The sequence below is a fragment of the Amblyomma maculatum genome, chromosome 2 (genome assembly GCF_055883805.1).
Source record: "Amblyomma maculatum isolate TAMU_Amacu chromosome 2, ASM5588380v1, whole genome shotgun sequence".
NCBI lineage: Eukaryota > Metazoa > Arthropoda > Arachnida > Ixodida > Ixodidae > Amblyomma > Amblyomma maculatum.
The window spans coordinates 77,985,739-78,006,084 of record NC_139345.1 but is presented as its reverse complement, the minus strand read 5'-3'; the positions used below and the strand labels follow the sequence as shown (position 1 = coordinate 78,006,084).

At 47.2% G+C, this 20,346-nt stretch overlaps 1 protein-coding gene across 7 annotated transcripts in view; it reads left to right on the top strand.

Moving 5' to 3' along the window:
- The window catches only part of Epac (Exchange protein directly activated by cAMP), a 747,880-nt gene that overhangs the window by 702,990 nt on the left and 24,544 nt on the right, over window positions 1–20,346 (top strand). For all 7 annotated transcript variants that reach the window (XM_084594555.1, XM_084594548.1, XM_084594549.1 and 4 more), the window contains 3 exons: window positions 14,200–14,276; window positions 17,346–17,413; window positions 18,906–18,984. In XM_084594555.1, coding sequence (XP_084450681.1) covers window positions 14,200–14,276; window positions 17,346–17,413; window positions 18,906–18,984 — 224 coding nt within the window. The remainder of the gene's footprint in view (window positions 1–14,199; window positions 14,277–17,345; window positions 17,414–18,905; window positions 18,985–20,346) is intronic.

The following is a 20,346-nucleotide window of genomic DNA, read 5'->3' as shown; positions in this document are numbered from 1 at the left end:
GCATGCACGTCCCTTGTACGGTCAATCATTGAATGCAACATAATATGCTGCTTCCTCACACAAAACATTTGATATCTAAACTGGAAGGGGTACCACGCAAAGCTATAAGATTTGTTTTTATAGGTATCGCCGCCTCGAGTTCCCATCTGAACTTCTCAGACGAGCTGAACTTCCGACTATTAGTTTTTGCGCGAAGAATACGCGCATAAAATCTCTTTATACTATGTTATACAGAGCACTAAACATTCATCCTAACCAGTACTGATGTTTTTCGACAACACGAAATTCTAGGACACAACATTCTAAACACATAACAGAATGTCGAACACACAACAGTACATTTAACTTCTCATTTTTTTCTGCAAGCAATTCGAGATTGGAATTCATTGCCAGATAATGTTGTTAATTGCACTTCTCTGATTGTCACTGCTTCGCAGTTTTACAGTCTTGACTGGAAACATGGCGCTCTTTTCGCTTTTTTATAGATTTTTGCTCTGAATTTTTTTTTTTTTTTGCTTTCTTTGCTTGTGATAGGTCTTTTGCAGCTAATTTCATCCTTGTTGATTCATATATGCTGTAGTACATAACATAAAGGATTTATGTTATGTTTTTCTTCGGCCAATCCTGCAACAGCCTCGTTGAGGTTAGCGGTATGTACTAAATAAATAAAATAAAAAATAAAATGGATTCATCCGGTACAATTTCGGACTAGAGAGAGAGCTGTGCACGGACTCGTGCTGGCCCGAAAGCCCGTACCTGGCCCAGCCCGCGGGTCGGTCCCCCCGAAAGCCCTCTTCCTCCGACTCGGGCAGGGCCCGGGCGAGGTATATTTGTCTCGGGCGGGCCGGACCGGGTCAGACACTCCGATCACGAACACATGCAACTTTTGTGAAAACGCGTATACGGCCACAGTGCGAAGCGGAATGCACAGCATTTTTCCGTGTCCTCCCCATGCGAAAGCTTGAGTTCTTTCTCGGCGTCGACCCGCCTTTCTTTCTCGCCTCTTCGTCGAGAAGGTATCATTGGTAGCAGTCAGTGACGAGCAGAGGGGTCCAAGAGGGCCGGAAATGCCTCAATTCAATAACTTGTTGTTTTTGAACAATAAGTTAATTCTACGTATGGGCTGTCTCTATAGTATATTCAGCAAATTTGTGATTTCAAACGTAAGAACTCAACATTTCACCATCTTGGATAAAATTATCGACCTGAATTTATTTCCTTTTGTATCATGTTTTCAACTGCAAATATGGCATGACGGGCCTGGCCGGGCCCGATTCTTAAATCTGAGTGGGGGGCCGGGCCGAGCAGCCAGGCTCAGGCCCTCTCAGAGTCGGGCCAGGGCCGGGCCCGGGCTTACTGTTTCCGTCCGTGAACACCTTTATTTCGGACATCATTAGTTATACACTGTTTGATAGTTACGAGTTTCAGTAGCTTGACACGGACATACTTTAATGCAGTCTCAAACGCGAGCATACGGGTTTTGAGAACTTTCAACTGAAATGTGAACGGGAAACGATATTATAGCCAGTTGAAATAAAAATAGTGAAATGAGAGATGAAACAATACTTGAATGAGAGAAAACTGTTCGATTATTGTTTAGCTATGCTGTCAGCCCAAGTAGGGCCTCAGTAGGAGATGTTTTGGTACAACCTATATACTATGGGAGCAGAACTGGAAAGAAATTGCCGAATAGTGTAAACAAGACATAGCGCCGAAATACCTCAATGAGATTGTTTCATACAACGTATGATAAGGAAAGAAAGGAAATCAGATAGGACATAGAAAACAAAGCGCAAAATACCTGTGTACCACTCAAAACAACACAGACAGAAATTTAAGGAGATATGCTAACTGGGTAAAAGTAATAAATAACTTCGCGTTTAGTAAAGTACATCAATTAAGGTTTCATCGCAGTGCACTCGTTGTAAGTGCGTGTTCGAAAACATTAAACTTCTCCCACAGTTGCGTTTTCTGTTCACTCAGCGGCACTTCATTGGTTCCTGCTTTAAGCTATCTCATCCGCTTTCACCATTCCCGGGGGCGACAGGAGTGGCCCACTGGTGCTTCATAAAAGTTGATGTCGGTGACACGATCTGAACCATCTGCGTGGCTCGCGGTCAGCACCGCAGACAATGAAGACAAACGGCCTCCCTTAGACAGAGGGAGATGGGAAAGAGAGAAAGGGAGACGGAGAGAAAGAGTGATAAATGGAGTATGAGGGGGGCATTCGGCCTTCTGCGCGCTCGTGACGATCTTTGCATCCGGGAGGAGCCGCTGTCGTCGGCTTCGGCAGCGCGAAATGCGTGCAGTGCAGCGGAGTTTGCTTGCCCGACGCGTGTGTGCATCTATGTCTCTCCACAGAAGTTTACGGAACTTACGGAATACGGAAGGCACCAAGATCTGAATGTCCTGAGAAGGGGCGCTGTGTGTCAGTGAAGAGGGCGCGCTGCCCAGGAAATGAGTCGCAAAGAGCGGCAGAGTACTTAGCTTCAGTTGCTGGCGGCATTATTAGACCACACGGACAACAATTTTTAGTAGATGCGTATTCTGAAAACTCGTGCGGCCTGCTACGCTTCGCTTTCCTCGCGATCTTCCGCCGGTGTAGGAGGAGTAACCTCATTCGACGCTGTTGATGCATTTACTGGTAAATACTAACATCAAAATACCTTGCTAGAGCATTCTTGCAGGCTAGTCGGCGCTTGTTGTTAGTAGTGCTGTCTCCTGTCTTGTTTTCAGTGTTTATGTTGTCCCTGTCTTCCCGCGCTAAGCCTCCAGCAAAAATCGAAATACCACATACACTGAGAGGTAGGCTTCGGCGCATTGCATATTTGTCTTGGGCTTTTGTCGTCGAACGCTGCGTTTTCGAAGCGGTGGCAGCGTGAGGAATTCGCAGAGTCGTTCATACACTGATAAATTGCGTCTTGTTTTTTTTTTGTTTGTTTGTTTGTAAGCCAGCCTTGATTTGCTGCAGCTTAGTGTCCCTTCCGCTTTCGTGCCAAAAAGTTGTTTTTTAGAGGTGAAGTGCCACCGGTAGAATTGGATTTGCGGGTAGTTTCGGCTGCTGCATCACTGCTTGGGTGCCCCGCGCGGTAGTATCCGTTTTTGTCTCGATTTTATTTCCCTGGGCCTTATGATTCTCAATAACGTTAGGAAATGGCTCTCCGGAACTTACTACGCTCGGAGTTCGAGAACTATTCTCCCCATGCGGATGCTGATTTCTTGCTAGTGTCGGTCCGAGTCCGCATCTTCCGTTATTTGTTCTTAATAGGTGATTTATGTAGGAGACCTTCTATCTAAGGCGGACATGAGCTCCATAGAAGTGTTCTCTGGGTGTCTTCTTCTTTTCCCCTGAAATACTTTCGACGGTTTGCGTCAACACGAACAGTCCTATCTGACTGGCATAACATCCTGCAGTCGAAATTGCTTTCCACCTACCCATCGCACATATTGACTTCTTATCGCCTTTCCTATGACCTGGTCGCAGATTACATATAAATGTGGTTTCTAGCTGTTTTCGCAAAACTGGGAGGTCTTACTGCCGCAGGCTCATTCCAATGCTTCAGCGTGTCTTCTTCACTCAGTATGCTACGTATATATCATATATAAATATTTACGTACGCTTCCCGCAACTTTCTCTATTTTACTATCATTAACGAAGACCGAAATCGCGTAGTTTTCGACGCTCATGGAGAAGCTTGCGATAGCCAATATGTCGAGGTCATCAATATTGATGGGCAAGAATATTCTGTGCCCCGCGATTCTGATTTCGTGGCAGTTTCACGGGCATAGCTGGTTTATATCAGATGAGAAATTCATAAGAAGTCGCTGCGCGCCAGAGTGCATCAGAGCTCGCTTGTCTGCATCAGGTTGCATGATATTTATTTACATTTCCTTCGGCTTGGTTAGGTCCTCGGTTTTAACGCATTTTGCCTACACTAGAGACCCACGTTTTGTGAGCGACCAAAATAACTTGAAAAAATCGTAGCAGTGCACAGAAACAGAGTGGATCGTGCGCCTAAACGAAAATGTGGATGGCTCTTTGTTATTTTACCGAGGACGTTCGAAGTCGAACTTCCACTAGTGGAGACGCTTCTGCCGCTCGGATGTTCCGGAAGGTGACCAAGACAGCTTCCTCCTTTATCCAATGCTTCGGTGCGTCGCGGAGCTCCGTGGGAGAAAGTATGGAATCGCAGCTTGGTAGCAGAACAGGTCCGCAGCAAAGCAATCGGCGCGCACGTTTTTGGTCAAGGAAGCACCCTCTATAAGCAATGACCGCACGTGCATTCCTCCCATCTACAGCGCGCGATGGAACGCCGCAGGAATAGGCTTCCTAAACGTCGAGGAAATCCATTGTTTCGCATTTGCGAGGCGCCACGGCGGTCATTATGCGAAAAGGCAACGCCAAGGCGCTGCACGGAATTCCCGAGACGACGCGGGGCACGCCCGCTGCTGTAGTACTACGGAACCGCGGAGTCCTCGTGCGCTGCCGGCCATACGCGCGCGCGGCCTGTCGGTCTGTCGTGCGCTGGTATTGCGGCATATCATAGCGAACCCTTCAGCCATGCCGGCGGCGTCGAGTGGTTTGGGCGCGGAAGCGGCTAAGTTGGTCCCGAAGGCCACGCGTGTTCGCGCGTCGTCGTAGCTCACCGACGGCCCAGCCTCCGCTCTCCCACACGGCAGTGGCAGCGAGCGCGATTCGTTCGCGAGCCAAACGCCATCATCCTGCAGGATCGCGCGGCACGCTGTCTCTCTCTTCATGTGTGCGTGCGTTTGTACGGGCAGCAGTTACAGTAGCAGCAGCGATTGCTGAGTCTGCACCGCCGCCTCCTCCTCCTCCTCCTCCTACTCCTTGGCTGGCTCGCGACACCAGTGCGCGGGCCGATGTACAGCGGTTTCGAGTATCGGCTGCGGTTGTGCCTTGTTTTTGCTGGTGTTGCCGAGTGTGCCTGCACAGCCAGTGTGTCGCCGTGGCTGCCCTAACGTTTCTCCAGCGCCGAGTGCCTCTGCTTTCCCCTTCCGAAGAGAAGGAGTTCATCCCTGGGGATTCTTGTATGGAGCTGATGAATGTGCCCCTCGGTCACTGTGGCTGCAGTCGCGGTGAGCTAGCAGAAAATATTTTGCATGTCTCGATGAGAGGTATGGACAGAAGCAAAGGCGCACACTTACTGTCCAGTACTGTACAGGACACGGGATGACTGGAGCAGGTTATCGCTGGTGGAGGTTTACCAGGAGCTTAGTAGCACCAGACTGCTGTAATTGGAAAGCTTTGGAATTGCAGATGAATTAATTTGGCTAACATTGTTAGTATAATTAAGATTGAAGATTCTTTTACGATCAATGTCGGGCGTCGTGCTTTACGTTTCGTCGACGCTCCGCTTCCCATCTGGATGACCGTAGACATTTCATAGAGTTGAAAGCACTGCGTTAAGATAGTAACGTAGGTAGCATTCGTGCAATAATTTATTCGACGTCTGGCTGTTTTTCAGGCGCGTCATTCGATACAGACGAACGGCAAACACGCGCGGAATAGTGCTCACCTTTTTTTTTTTTCTGTGCCATGCTTTACCTGTAGCCATGCTATCAGGACAGATGGATCGTTAATTTGCCCAGAGGACAAAAGCTGAAGGGAACGCGTCAGGTTTCCATGGCGACACATTTCACAAAAGAAGAAGCGACTAATTAGCGCAGCGGTTCTCGTTAGGAGACTTTGTACGCTTGTCTTCATTGATTTCGTGAGAGCGCGCCTTCTTAGCCGAAAACAGCTCGGAGACTGAATCGCGTCCGTCTCTCAAACTCTTCAACTAACCAAACAGACGGCCCGTATACTTCGAGAGGAAATCGCGAGGAGGAATCGCCGCATAAATCCCCTTAACTAACGTGGGGTGCGTAGAACCCTCTGCTGGGATTATTCGAAGCATGAATAATGTTGGCTGCGTGCAAGTGCTGCGTTTGCTACGATGCAGCTATTTCGGGACGCGGGCGCTTGGGCTTTGGTGCAAGACTCATTCATCGAACAGGTCGCATCGCGTGCTTTGCACGTGAAAGGCACTCCGAGCGTCCTAGTTTATTAATACCAGCGCTTCCGTGTAGCGGATTAAGAAAATTAATCCTTCAGCTCGGTTTACGACCAGTGGCCAGCGTTAAAGTCTCTTCTCTGGCTTACATGTGCTGGTAGGAATAGCTCGGGTTTGAGTCCACTTCACCAACGTCATCTATCTCCGAGGCGTGTTTGATATCCGTCTTCGTGTAACCTTTTGGACCATCTGGCCTGCACTGCGTATATGAAGAAAGGAAGCAACGGTGAAAGAAAATGCATAACGATGGAACTACGGGAGAACTATAGCGGGCCGACCTTCGCACTATTTTCGCCGTACACCCCTGGCGCATGTGGACTCGCCCGTGTTGACCGAGCCGCAACCAACGTTGGCCATTACCGTGCGTGCACGCTGTTTGTTTTGGAAACCTGAGTAAGCGCTGTTTTTGCGAGGGGAATTCGTAACTCGGAACTCGCGCGGTGTATTCGTTGGGACCCGCGGGAAAGAAACTTTCTCAGACGTTGCACAAAGCGTTAGCGTCATCATGGTCATCACTGGCATCCCGGCTGGGTCCTCCTGCAGGATAAATGCTTTTTTTCACTGAGTTGCACTTCACCCTTGACTGAGGCTGCCACTGCTGTTCCTCCGGCTCACAGTGCTTCGTAATCTCATCCGTTCACTTGGAGTTAATCCACTCCCGTACCATAAGGGATTGTATCTTCTCTTCGCATTATACTGCCATGCCCATGACCGTTCCTTCGTAAATGGTTTTGGTAAGGTTGTAATTAACAGTATTTATTTTCTGATAAAAACGGGCTCTCTATATTCCTGTCCTATCACTTTGCTCTGAATCTATATATGCTATCACTTCGATGCGTGCAGATCGAGGGCATGCTTTCTGCATCAGTTTGGCAGGAGGCTGAGAATGCGTTTCTGGAACTCCAACAGTTAGAGATGAAATTGGCGCTGGTTTGGCAGGAGATCATTGTTGACGTTCCGCACACAGGATTATCAGTTGGTGTTCTCAAATCTTGGGAATTGCACGAATGCAAGCCTTAGGTTACTAAACCTCAGAAGCTCCTCTTTACTGCGAGCCATGCTAGCGTCACGGTACGGAAATGCTGACGTCTACCTGTAGCCTCCACGATGCAGCCGCCTTCATATCGAAGCGCCACCACCCACCTTAATTGCTGCCTACGTACTCACCCTAGTTGTACTTGCCACCTCTGCATCCCCAGCCACCCTACCCTTAAGCCGCCATCCAGCACCCGCCCTCCCATACACTCTACTACCCACCCACCCACCCGCTCAGTACAATCTAATTTTACCTTACTGAAGAGGCACCCAGCTGCTTCCACCCCCTGTAAAGTGAGTCGAAGTCAAAGAAACAGCTGGCCTCTAAAAAGGCCATCCACCCTCTCACCCTCCGCGACCCACTGCACACCTATATGTCACCACACCACCGCTACCCACCACCCTCCGCTCTGACATCGCACAACACACGGGCGCATTGCTTTTCGCCTCGATAGAAACTGGGCCGCCGAGGCCGGGATTCGAGCCCGCATCTTTGGGCACAGTAGTCGAGCGCCGTAACCACTGCACACACACACACACACACACACACACACACACACACACACACACACACACACACACACACACACACACACACACACACACACACACACACACACACACACACACACACACACACACACACACACACACACACACACACACACACACACACACACACACACACACACACACACACACACACACACACACACACACACACACACACACACACACACACACACACACACACACACACACACACACACACACACACACACACACACACACACACACACACACACACACACACACACACACACACACACACACACACACACACACACACACACACACACACACACACACACACACACACACACACACACACACACACACACACACACACACACACACACACACACACACACACACACACACACACACACACACACACACACACACACACACACACACACACACACACACACACACACACACACACACACACACGCACACACACACACACACACACACACGCACACACACACACACACACACACACACACACACACACACACACACACACACACACACACACACACACACACACACACACACACGCACGCACACACACACACGCACGCACACACACACACACACACACACACACACACACACACACACACACACACCACCCCGGCGGTGTGTGGTGTGTGTGTGTGTGTGTGTGTGTGTATGTATGTATGTGTGTGTGTGTGTGTGTGTGTGTGTGTGTGTGTGTGTGTGTGTGTGTGTGTGTGTGTGTGTGTGTGTGTGTGTGTGTGAGAGAGAGAGAGAACGCACCACTTGTTCTTGCTTAGAAACAGCGCTTTGTGGCGTGCGCTCCCTTTTTCCTTTTTTTTTTCGTCGCGCTGTTTGCATGACAGCCTGATGTACGAACACTCACAGCAACTGCCTTTAAAGCTGCTTTTAAGCAAGTTGGTTTGTTGCCATACTTACGGGGACCAGCGTTGGAAAAGACAGAGCAAAAGAGCAAGGAAGGCGAGATAGCGGAGCGCGTAACTATCAACTTTTATTTAAAAATAATTAGTTGTGTTTTAGCTCTGGTTAACCCTAGTTGAATTGCGAAAGCAACGGCGGCATTTTGACTGCTACATTATTCCTCTATCACACCCTATCAGTGTAAGGTGCTACATTGTTGGAGACACTTTAAGGGTATGACGTCCTTTCAGGGTATGACGCGAGAGCGTAAGCTACCGGCCCACATTTAAAGTCACGCTTCAACCAAGCCGTATGGACGTGCCTGCGTGTCGTAGGGGTAACAAGAATGCAAACGGTTCTGGAAGCTTGATTCCGATATCACCCTTCCATATGAAAGTAGCGGCCCGGATTGGCAGCTCTTGCCCGTGACATAGGGGTAACGTGAATTCAAATGTCAATGCAGCCTGATTCTTTTTTTTTTTTTTTTTTTTTTTTTTTTTTTTTTATGAAGAGACCGTATACCTACGCTTCTTCACGGTGTAGCTGCGGCCACCCGAGGTCTTGAAAACCTACCGCAGTGTAGCTTTCGCTACAAAATAACGTGAACCTCTTTTTAGGAGGCCGTGGTAGTGGAGTGATGTTCTTGGTAATGTACCTTTTAAACATGGGTTCACTTCTTCTCCACCTTGCTGCTCACTCCACTGAGCGGCAGTGGTTCAGCACTCCGGCTTGTCGGCCTGCTTGTTACTGTGCTCCGTATTTTTGCGCGCTGTATTTATTTTTTTTTTTTCACATTTGTTGTATCAGCAATGGTTACTTTTTATCTTATCAAGATACTGGACTTAGTTTAGTACAATGCAATAGAGAGTTTAGAGGGCTGCTGCAAATATTCTTGCAGATCATTTGCTTCCGTTTCAGTAGGTTATACATACAGCGACATTTTCGCCACACGGAGAAAAGCTGTTGCGGAGCGCGGCTCACACCTGAGCCTTATTTTTTTTATTCCCGTCTATAGCTCAAGCCGACGGGCCTTTTGAAGAAGAGCGTAGAATACGCACAACCGCATTCTTATTCACGGCGCCTTTGGCGGCTGTCGCGAACATCATAGACAGACTGCTGCTCTATTATCATGCATTATACTCATCGCCTTCTCACACAGCTGGAACGGACCTTAAAGAACAGATCGCATGTAGGGTTTTGCACAGGTGGATGCATCGCCTTCATGTTTCTTTTTCTTCTTTCTCCTCGCTTCCGAAGGCGTGGGCGCTGAAGGTGCGACAGCTCACGCCCTGTCTCGCGCGCACACAATAGCGTAGCTTGGCCTCCACGGGGTATTCAGTGACGAGGCCGATATACTGTCTGTACCCCCTACACGCGCATCGAAACGGCGGTTCACGCAGCTTACGCGTAAGCAGACTTCACGGGCAGCCGCATGAATGGAATACATCCCCGGCGAGCTCTCTTGCGTTTATTTTTATTAGCCTTTTTTTTTTTAATCGCTGTTCGGCAACTCAGTTTCGGGCACCTGCCCACCTGTGCGCGTGCTCGTATATACGCTCGGACATGTAGGCCACTATAAGGCTACGCCTAGCCTGCGGCCGCTGTAGCGGCAGCTGGCGAGTGTCGGACGTATACTGCACGCACATGAAGTTGTGCCGCCCACCCCGTGTGGCTTTGTGCTCACTGCTCCACTTTCACTGGCGGCCCGGCTCGGGTGGCCCGATCATTACGACGACCTGGAGCGCCGCGGGCGCTCTGTGTAACGCGATGCGCATTATTTCGCCCTTTACCTTACCGCGAGAAAGCGAGATGGACGACAAAGAGACTCGGGAGAGGAGAACGGCGAAAGAGGAAGGCGAAAGAAGAAGTGAATACGTGGGGCGACCGGCACCTGTCTTAATAGAGCGCCTGTCGTATTCCAGTCGCGCTCACAAAGATTCTTTTATTAGCAATGGAGTATAGGAGCGTTCCGTTCCGTCGTTCAGCCATTGCGCTTCTCTTTCGTCTTTTTGTTTCCTGCAGAGACGTGCACTCTATACAGAAAGACTAATGAATCGAAATCCGCATGCGAGCTCTTATTTCTAAGGACATCTGGCGTTTGTAAATTAGAGGTAGGCGGCCCGTATGACACCGTTCACCGTATTGCGAAGGCATGTTTTGGGTCCACTTTAATGCGGTCTTGTTCGGCATAAGCTATATAGGGGTGCCGAGCAGAACCTATCTAGATTCGTTGAATTTTAATGTCCATTTTGCGAGTTAGCAGTGTGCAATGTGCAAGCAAGCACAGCAGGGAAGACACGTATCTTTATGGTGGGCTCAGATGTTCATTTCTATCGATTCTGCTCCCTAGGATGCCTTTTGCGTGTGCGGGTTTTAGTATTACGCTGAGGTACTTAGAATGCCAAAAAGGCAGGTCATAGAGCAGGGTTGTTGGGCAGGGTATTGAGCAGGACTATTGTAAACAGATAGGGAAGCCTTTTCCTTGACCTCTAAAGTATCGTAGTAAGCCAGCTAGACAAAAGCTTTTAGGCCCATATATACCCCTGCCACACGGACAGTTTCAATCCTCATTGAACTCGATCTGCATTCAACTCAATGCAGATCGAGGTTGTCACACGGCAACTTTCAAGTGCAATCGAGCTCGAGCCTGCTTGACTTCTAGCTGCTTCCTCAAGCGCTCTTGCGGTTTCAAGCACACTCGAAAATGGTCATCGACACCCTCGTCATCAGTGAGCTCTAAAGCGCACACGAAGAAAATTTCTCAATGCTCATTGAAAACACCCGTGTAACGTGAGATGCTTCACTCCTTCTTGAAAACCTCAATGCAGATCGATCGAGTTCAATGAGGATTGAAAGTGACCTTGTGACAGAGGTATTAATCAGTCATAATTAGTCCATATATTCACGTTGTACTGCTGCTGCGTTCACTGTCTCTGTAATGAGCGCTATTCTCAGGGAAGCAGTCGCCTGCTCTCTGTACGTTTTATCTTATCCTGATAAAGGGCTTTCCTAGAAACGAACCTGGTTTGTTTCAGTGATGATTAAGGACTAGAATGACATTATCTTTCTGCGATCATAGAAAGTATGTCAGCGGGAGGAGTTTATCTTCAAGATGGCAGGCACATCGCAGACGACCCTCACTTAACCAAGATAAGGTTAAGGCATCCTTAGATTGCCACAAAAAGCCGGACAGAAAACGAAGTGACCAATCACTTCTGGTGACCAAACAAATGGTAGGATTTCTCCAACGGTGGCTGTGTGTGCAGTACGTATATACAGTGTTCTGCAGCTTTATCGAAACCGTTATGAAAAATTCTCCCACTTCAACTGGAGCGATGTTTGCTGTTAAACCGTCCAGAAAGCTTGTGCGCTGTTGTTCTTGTTGTGTATTAAGACTTACAGTGGTGCTTACCTAGTTTGGCCCCGCATGATGAGAAACCAGAACCGTCTGTGACGAGACTGAATGAACGAGAGACGCGCTCGCCAATTTTCCTGCGAAGGGCTGCTGTGCCGCCGTCTAGCATCAATAAATAACGTGCAGCACTTGCCTTGGCGCTTTGGAACTAGGGCGCTTTCTTCTAGCGACGCCAGATACAACTGCCTCTTGGCGGAAACTCTGCGTTGGGGTTTTTTTGCTCCTCAATCTCGTCGCAAACGATTCTGATTTTCCACCGTGCGCGGCCAAACCAGGCAGGCACCGTGGCCAAACGTAATACGTAATAAAAGGGTCAACAACGTGCAAGCTTTATGCGTGGTTTAAGCACAAATTAGCCTTCGGTTTAGGCGGCATAATGTTTTCAAAACAGTTCCGAAAAATTGCAGAACACTACGTATGTATGTATGTATGTATGTATGTATGTATGTATGTATGTATGTATGTATGTATGTATGTATGTATGTATGTATGTATGTATGTATGTATGTATGTATGTATGTATGTATGTATGTATGTATGTATGTATGTATGTATGTATGTATGTATGTGTATGTATGTATGTGTGTATGTATGTATGTATGTATGCATGCATGCATGCATGCATGCATGCATGCATGCATGCATGTATGTATGTATGTATGTATGTATGTATGTATGTATGTATGTATGTATGTATGTATGTATGTATGTATGTATGTATGTATGTATGTATGTATGTATGTATGTATGTATGTATGTATGTATGTATGTATGTATGTATGTATGTATGTATGTATGTATGTATGTATGTATGTATGTATGTATGTATGTACAAAGACGACATTGCACCACTTAAGAGTGAACAAAAGCGCAGTATTTTGTTTACTAACGGCAGATGCAAGAATACATCAAGGCAAGACAACTGAAACTAGGGCGAAGCGAGCGTGCAGCATTGTTCAATCATACTCGGCGTTTTCCTCCGCCGATGAAAGGCGGGGAGCGCGCGCAGCAGCGAACGTGACTGGAGCTCCTGTACAATGATGGAAGCGGGCTTTCTTTGCGGTCGTCCAAACGTACTCTCTGTCGATTTCGTGGCTGCTGCGTCGTGTGAACTTTCGCGCGTGCTCGCACAAATTGCTTCATGCGGAGAATACGGGATGGCATATGTCTGTTTACTTTTTGCTTCACCGGATGAATTCGATGGACGTTTTTCGCCGCGGTTCGAGTCCCTAGATGACGGAACTTCAACTTCGTACGAGTGATTATGCGAGTGGATGAAGGTTCCAGGCACTTTTTTTTTTTCGCGTCTATCTTCCGCATCTTCTCTCGTGAGCGGAATACATATCTATAGGGACGGAAAAGTTTGTATAGCTGTAGCTAGCTGCGATCTTTTCTCCAGATGACTTGGCGCCATTTCCTGTACAACCCTTCTAAATCTATGTGTTAAGATCTGAAGTTTGACGAAAGTATGCGAGAGGAATGATGTGGCTTCATATTTTTGCATATCGAACCGGTAGGCTTCAAAGAGAGGCTTAAATGAAGTTTGTTCATGCAGGGTGCGTTGTGTTTCATATTATCTTTTATTACCATTTTATTGAGGTTTAACGCCTCTAAGGGATGTAGGTTATGAAGGACGCCATTGTGTACGGTTCTGGACATTTAGACCGTTTGGTGTTCTCTAAGCTTCGCTGATATCATACAGTGCACTGGCTGCTTGCGTTCAAGCCTCTTTTCAAAGTCACTATCGCGGCTGGCATCGATGCCTCGTACTCGAGGTTGGCCGTCGAGCGCCCTGTTCACAACCACCACTACGGGGCTGTTTCATTCATCAGATTTTTTTCATCTCATGCTTAACAAATTGACAAATAATCTGTGTGAAGCTTGGAGGAGACAGCTTAGCTCTACAGCCCAAAGAGTAGTTACGCGCTAGTCAAACACACTGACTCATCATAAAGATATCAATTAGCAGTATGTAGTACTCCGTATTGCGCTTGCGTGTTCATATTTTCTTTTATTTTTTTGGGCAAAAGCTGCAAGAAACAGCCTTGTCGATTCGTTGAGATGGTATACGTAGCATCACAATGCAATCCTACTGTAGAGCATGGTGCAAATTTATTTCGCTGCTCCTGAAACGCCTGAGTGCACTCTTCATTTTTTCTTGTCCCTTTCTTTTTCTCTCTCTTTTCGCAGTCTTCAACCAGGGCGACGAGGGAAAGTCCTGGTACATCATACTTCGCGGTTCCGTGAACGTCGTGATCTACGGCAAGGTGCGTGTTTACGCTATGAAAACTCCAATTTTGTTGCGGCCCCTGATAGCTGGGGCATTCGCTCCTGACAGATTACATTGCAGTGATAACCCATGCAGCAGTAACCATCAATCCAACATTGAGACTGCGTTGATAATGTCCAGTACAACGTGGGACCGGTAAATTGCCAATGCATTGTAATATTGGGCCCATATTAGATCAATGGCTTGGGCAGCCTGGGTAGGCATTCTTTTCAATGTACTCGTTGCCTTCTTTAGGCGAAATCGACTACTATTCACATTTCTCCTTGTGTGTCCCGGCTAATGGCATTCAGACAAGGACAATTGTGCTTGACGCACGATGTATATATCGTCGAAAATTATTTGCTGAATCTGGATATATACACCTACACCTACACCTACACCTACACACACACACACACCTACACCTACACACACACACACACACACACACACACACACACACACACACACACACACACACACACACACACACACACACACACACACACACACACACACACACACACACACACACACACACACACACACACACACACGCACGCACGCACGCACGCACGCACGCACGCACACGCACACACGCACACACGCACACACGCACACACACACACACACACACACACGCACGCACGCACGCACGCACGCACGCACACACAAATATAACTATATTCGATAGATTTTAACTCCTGCTGAGAAACTAGCTCGCATGCATTTGACTAGTAAAATGACAAAAAGCAGAAAGCTTGACTAAACTTGCGAGAGCGCACTAAAAGTTTTCACAAACAGTCGTGCCGCTAACGTAAGTTGTCGTATGAAGTTGCTCTCTAAATGCGAGGCAGTTCAATTGTTGGGCAATGGTCGCTGTATAAATAGGGCTTCTTTCCTTTAGAGCTCACGGAGCCGCGCATTATTGTTGTGCAGCTACGTCTAGCAGGTTCTTGTAAAGGCATTTGCGAAAGAAAAGACAGAAAAAAAAAGAAGAGTCGAAAGCGAGAAGGAAGGCCTCATTTTTGCGTCCGCATTCGGTACACGTTCGCTAATGCGAACGGAATGCATTCGGAGCTTTCCATTTACTGATCGTTTTGTCATTTTTTTATGCGCCGACATGTTGTTTCTCCTTTTGGCAGGTGCGCTGACAGGAATGGCTAAGTTAGCTCGACAGCCATACTGCGCCAACTTGTTTTTCTTTTTTTTTTTTTTTCGTTCCTCCGTTACCCGTTCTCCCCTCGAGGCGCCAACTGCCGCGAACGCTTTTAGAAGCGTCGGCTCCAAAAGGACCGACGTGGCGACAAATGTCGCCTTTTAAAATTTCGTTCGCAGGAGAAGAAGAAGCGAAAACGTCCCATCCGTGCGACGCGGTTGGGAAAGCAAACGATAACTATCCTCTCTAAAGCAACGGTTTGTTGGACCAGCCTTTCGGGAATGTCGGTAAAAGGGAAGAGGAGCGAGCGAGCAAGAAGGACGTTCACACTGTCAACTATTATTTACCGTCTCCCGCGGCTGGGTTGACACGATGATAAACCGACAGTCTACGAGGAACGTGTTTTCACGTTTTTAAACACTTTACATGCGGTTAACGTAAACGAGAGCGTAAACGCGCCTGTTGGGGGGAAACCAGATGTGTCGGACGCCACTTGGTTAATAATGGCAAGCAGCCGAAAGATGCGCCGCAAAGCGTGCTTGTTTTGGAGCAATATATATATATATATATATATATATATATATATATATATATATATATATATATATATATATATATATATATATATATATATGTGAAGGAAAGAAGCCAACAGTCGGCGAGGCCAAGGAAAGCGTTGGGGATGGTACTTTATGTCTTTTTTTTTAATATTTGCTTGGATAATCACAGAAATTAGTAATGTAATCCGTTTATATATATATATCTGTTATATATTAATCTGTCAATCTGTTATATATATATATATATATATATATATATATATATATATATATATAGTTCCGCTATGTGGTGGGGAGCATGGTGCTAATATACATAAAAGAACAGCAGAGAAGAGGTAATGAAAGAGGAAAGAAAACAGGGTAGACGAAGATAAAAGAAAAGCACCAGTATTTTTCCGACACTGATATAATTATAACGAACATGAAACACACGGCTAAAACTATCATTATCTTGCAGTTTTAATCACACCATCTTATTATCTAAAACAACAACGAGGGAAAAAGTATTTTATCTTTCCACCCATTTTTTTTCTTTTACGCCTTGAAGACTGCTTGTTAAGTGCTGATTTCGAACGCTGGTATGAAGAAGGCCCACTAGTTACCCTACGATAACGAGTCCCAAGGCGCGTGTTTCACGGGCACTCCGAGCGCAGTGTCGAAAGGGGAACGTGCTGTCGGGGGCTCGTGCTCTTATTTCTCCAAGCTCGATGCCGATGACAGTGGGGCAAGCCCCGCAGTGCCTGGCGGCCTTCTTTCCGGCGTGTCTGCGGAAACGCCTGCTTAAGGTTTGGGCAAAATTGCGCAGTTCGTACTTTCGTGTTTCTTTTCTTTTTTTCTTTCACTCGCTGAAGTTCGCTTCATTTCGGAGAAAGAAAAAGAGGGAAAAATGGTCTCTCGTTAAACCTCTCGCGGCCGGTCAGTGACTGCTGTTTACAGCCGTGCCAGAACTGACCTTCTCATCACTCCTTTGGGCGAAAGCCTGGAAGCGAAAGTAAGAAGAAGAAAGCAATGAGCACATGGCGCGGAAGCCATACGCATCGGGCGACGACTCCGAAAACGGGGACCGCGCTAACTAGACCGCCGGTGCTGCTTTTAACGGTGTCGCTAAACTGGCGAACGGCAGCGCGATGAAATTTTTGTTCACTGAGCCTCCCTCTGGCCTGGCATGTCTGAACCGTCGGTTCTGTCTGAACAAGGTCATGTGTGCCGACTGCCCAGTAGGGGGGGGGGGGTAGTATAGTGGGCCGTCGCATGCTGAGTCATTAATTCCCTGCGTTGAAGCGTCTATTTATTTATTTGTTCCATCGCTTACTGTATTTGTTCCTTCTCTTTCTTGCTTCCATCGTAGGGCGTCGTGTGCACTCTGCACGAGGGAGACGACTTCGGCAAGCTGGCGCTCGTCAACGATGCACCGCGGTGAGAGACCACTGGCTGCGCGCGGGTTGCGTTTGTCCGAAGACGTGTCAAAGATGAATTTAAAGCTATGTAGTAAGGCGAAAGCTTTTATAGGCTCATGGGGTGGACATGATTTGTGTGTCGTCGGATCCTGTTACACCGTCATTGTGAAATGAATTGATTGATGAGTAAAATAATGGTTATATGATGTAGAGGGTAAAAAATGTGTTTAGATGCAAAATTTCGTTGATGTGGAGTAATTGGAGCCAAAACGTCAATTCGACGTCAAAATAGCCAAGGACATCGATGTAGTCTGCAGACGTCAGAACAGCCACGGACGTCGCAATTGTGTGAAATACGTCGAAACTATGCAAAAAATGTGGAAACACGTGGCAGATTTTAATGTCAGGGCTCGTCATTTCGTTACAACATCGGAAAATGTTAATCAAGGGTAAAAGGGGAAAAAGTAGTAAAAGAGAAAAAATTAAAAGACATTAAAAAAGAGAAAAACAACCAAAAGAGCAAATGGTAGGCAGAGTAAAAAAGAAGCCATAAAAAGAAAAAGAAAAGGATGAAGAAGTAGTTGAGTGAAAAATAAAAAAAAGGACAAAAAAAAAAAGCAGGTCAGGGAAAAAGCGACAGATAAGTGCAAAGAGTCGCAGGAAATGTTTTCGCCTTACTGCGAATACGAGAGTTCTAAGTGCCTCCAACGAATTTTTGCTGGCTCCAACAATACGCAATAGCAATAGGAGGCTATTTATCCACGAACTAGATGTTTTTTTCGATGGCCAGTTGGGCCACATCAGTGAGGACAGTCTTTCGTTCTCTGGCCGATGCCGAAACTCGATTTGTAAAAGAAAGAACTTCACCGGAGCGAGGAAGCATAGCCGAAACGCGGTTATGATCCAGTACGTGTAGCTACGAGTTACGACCTTTATAGGAGGCACGATGCTGCAATTAGAGTGTCATTGTTAACTTTTCGAGTGCCTTGTGCCTATTGCTGCTGATTATACCGAATTCTGAGTTGTAGCAGCTAGTCCAGCTCGACTTATGGGCCATGGTGTGCGGCAAAGAGTTCGAAGCGCAAACGTGTCATTATTTGTTTCCACAATTAGCCCGATTTTCGCCTAACCGAGCAATGCCTTAGCTAAAAAAAAAAAAAAAAGAAACTCGTAACGCAACAAAATTGATTGCATTATTCTCAACATAGGCTGTACGACAACGTGCATACAGCCCCGAGTTGCCACTCGCGCTCGACTACGAGAGAGAAAGAAAAAGAAAAGGTAACCAATGGGCACTGAAAGCAAAGAAATCTGTTCCTTGAGGGCATTGACCAACTGAACAATGCCAGTCTTATTTTTATTTTTCGTGCGGTGCGGCGCTTTTGTTTTATCACTCAGAACGGTTGCAGCCGTGGAGCTATGGTTTCTCTGTTGAACTTTTCTCTTGGGTTCTCAGCTTGACTGACTGCTCTTGTGCCTACGTTGTTCTTTCTTCTCCCATCCACCTGCAGCGCGGCGACCATAACGACTCGCGAAGACAACTGCCATTTTTTGCGCGTCGACAAGGAAGACTTCAACCGCATCTTGAGGGTGAGTGCTCGGTCGGCGTAGCGTAGCGTGTGCGTGCTGGGCGCCGGCCACGGCTGGCTTGCCATGTGGGCCCCGCTGCTGGGCCGAGAGCGGCCAAACAGAGCGAGCCACGTCGTCCCGAGGGGCCACTCTGTGGCTTGCTGCCTCGCGGCCACCGTGTTGTTTGCGGCGCTGGCCGAACCTGCTGTGTTAGTGCAGGGCATTTGTTGCACCGCTACAGGACGATATTTTCCTTCAACGCTGAAGTTTTCTGAAAAAGCTTTCTCATGTAGTTAGCCGCATGCCTGTTTCGAGATGCAGGCTAAGTAATAACTTTTTTAACTTCATTACTATCATGCGTATACTACCTGAGTGGTATGGTGTGGTACCTATGTTGTGATTTTGAATACAAAAAAAAAAAAAAAAACCCAAAACAAAACAGGGGTAGCGAAGTATACGGCGATCATTTGAGAAGATACGGAATCATGATGATACCGATAGCATTTATTTGTCAGTCGGACACCAAACGAAATAGCGTGAATAAACTGGCTGTTTGTTATCCACGTTAAGTTAACTGCTTGTTTAAAAGATGAGCAGCGCAAAAAACTTGGCCACTCGACAAAAAGTATACAAAGGTGTAGCTTTCGCGTTTTTCTAGCTTATTGACGTCATTAGAGGCGAACCAACTTGTTCAAGATTGTCCACCAAACTCTTTAGCTTGCGGGACGATTCGTAGAGGTTAGTTTCAGACCGATAGAGAGTAAGCTAGCCTTCTTTGCGTGATCTGAAGTAAGAAAGAAGCAAACAGCAGCCGGTGAATCGGCGCCAAGCCTACTTTACGGATATAGATGCGGCGTTTCCTAAAGGGCGTTAACAGTAACAAACGACTCGGACTTGTGCGTGCGTGCCTTTCCTTCCTAATGCTCACCGCAGCTATATATCTGCCTACCCTCTCTCGCACTCCGCTGCTGCGGAAACCCGCGCGAACTGATTGTTCCTCTTCGCTGTAGTCGTTATGCTCGCTCACAGGGCGTCGATTTCGACTGACCAGTCTGTTTGGTTGCTCTGTGAAGTAAGCCATGAACGCGTGTCTTGTCGAGCAGCGGTAGATGTTCTGGCGTGAGTCCGAGTGCTGGCCAGGGCTCTTGCGTCGCTGCGATGGTGTGCTTGGCCCGTGAAGGGGCGGTTACCTATTTTGTTTTAGCCTTTACTATGCTTGTGAGGAGGCGTCGAACCGAAAGTAGCAGAGGCGAGTGGCATTCCTTTGCATTACCTTCCTGTTAGCTGTACCGAACAGGAGGCAATATAGGCGGCCGCTGTAATGCCGCTTTTGGCAGTGTAAATAGATATGTGCCCTTATTTTTCAGGGAGCTTTTGCTCTGT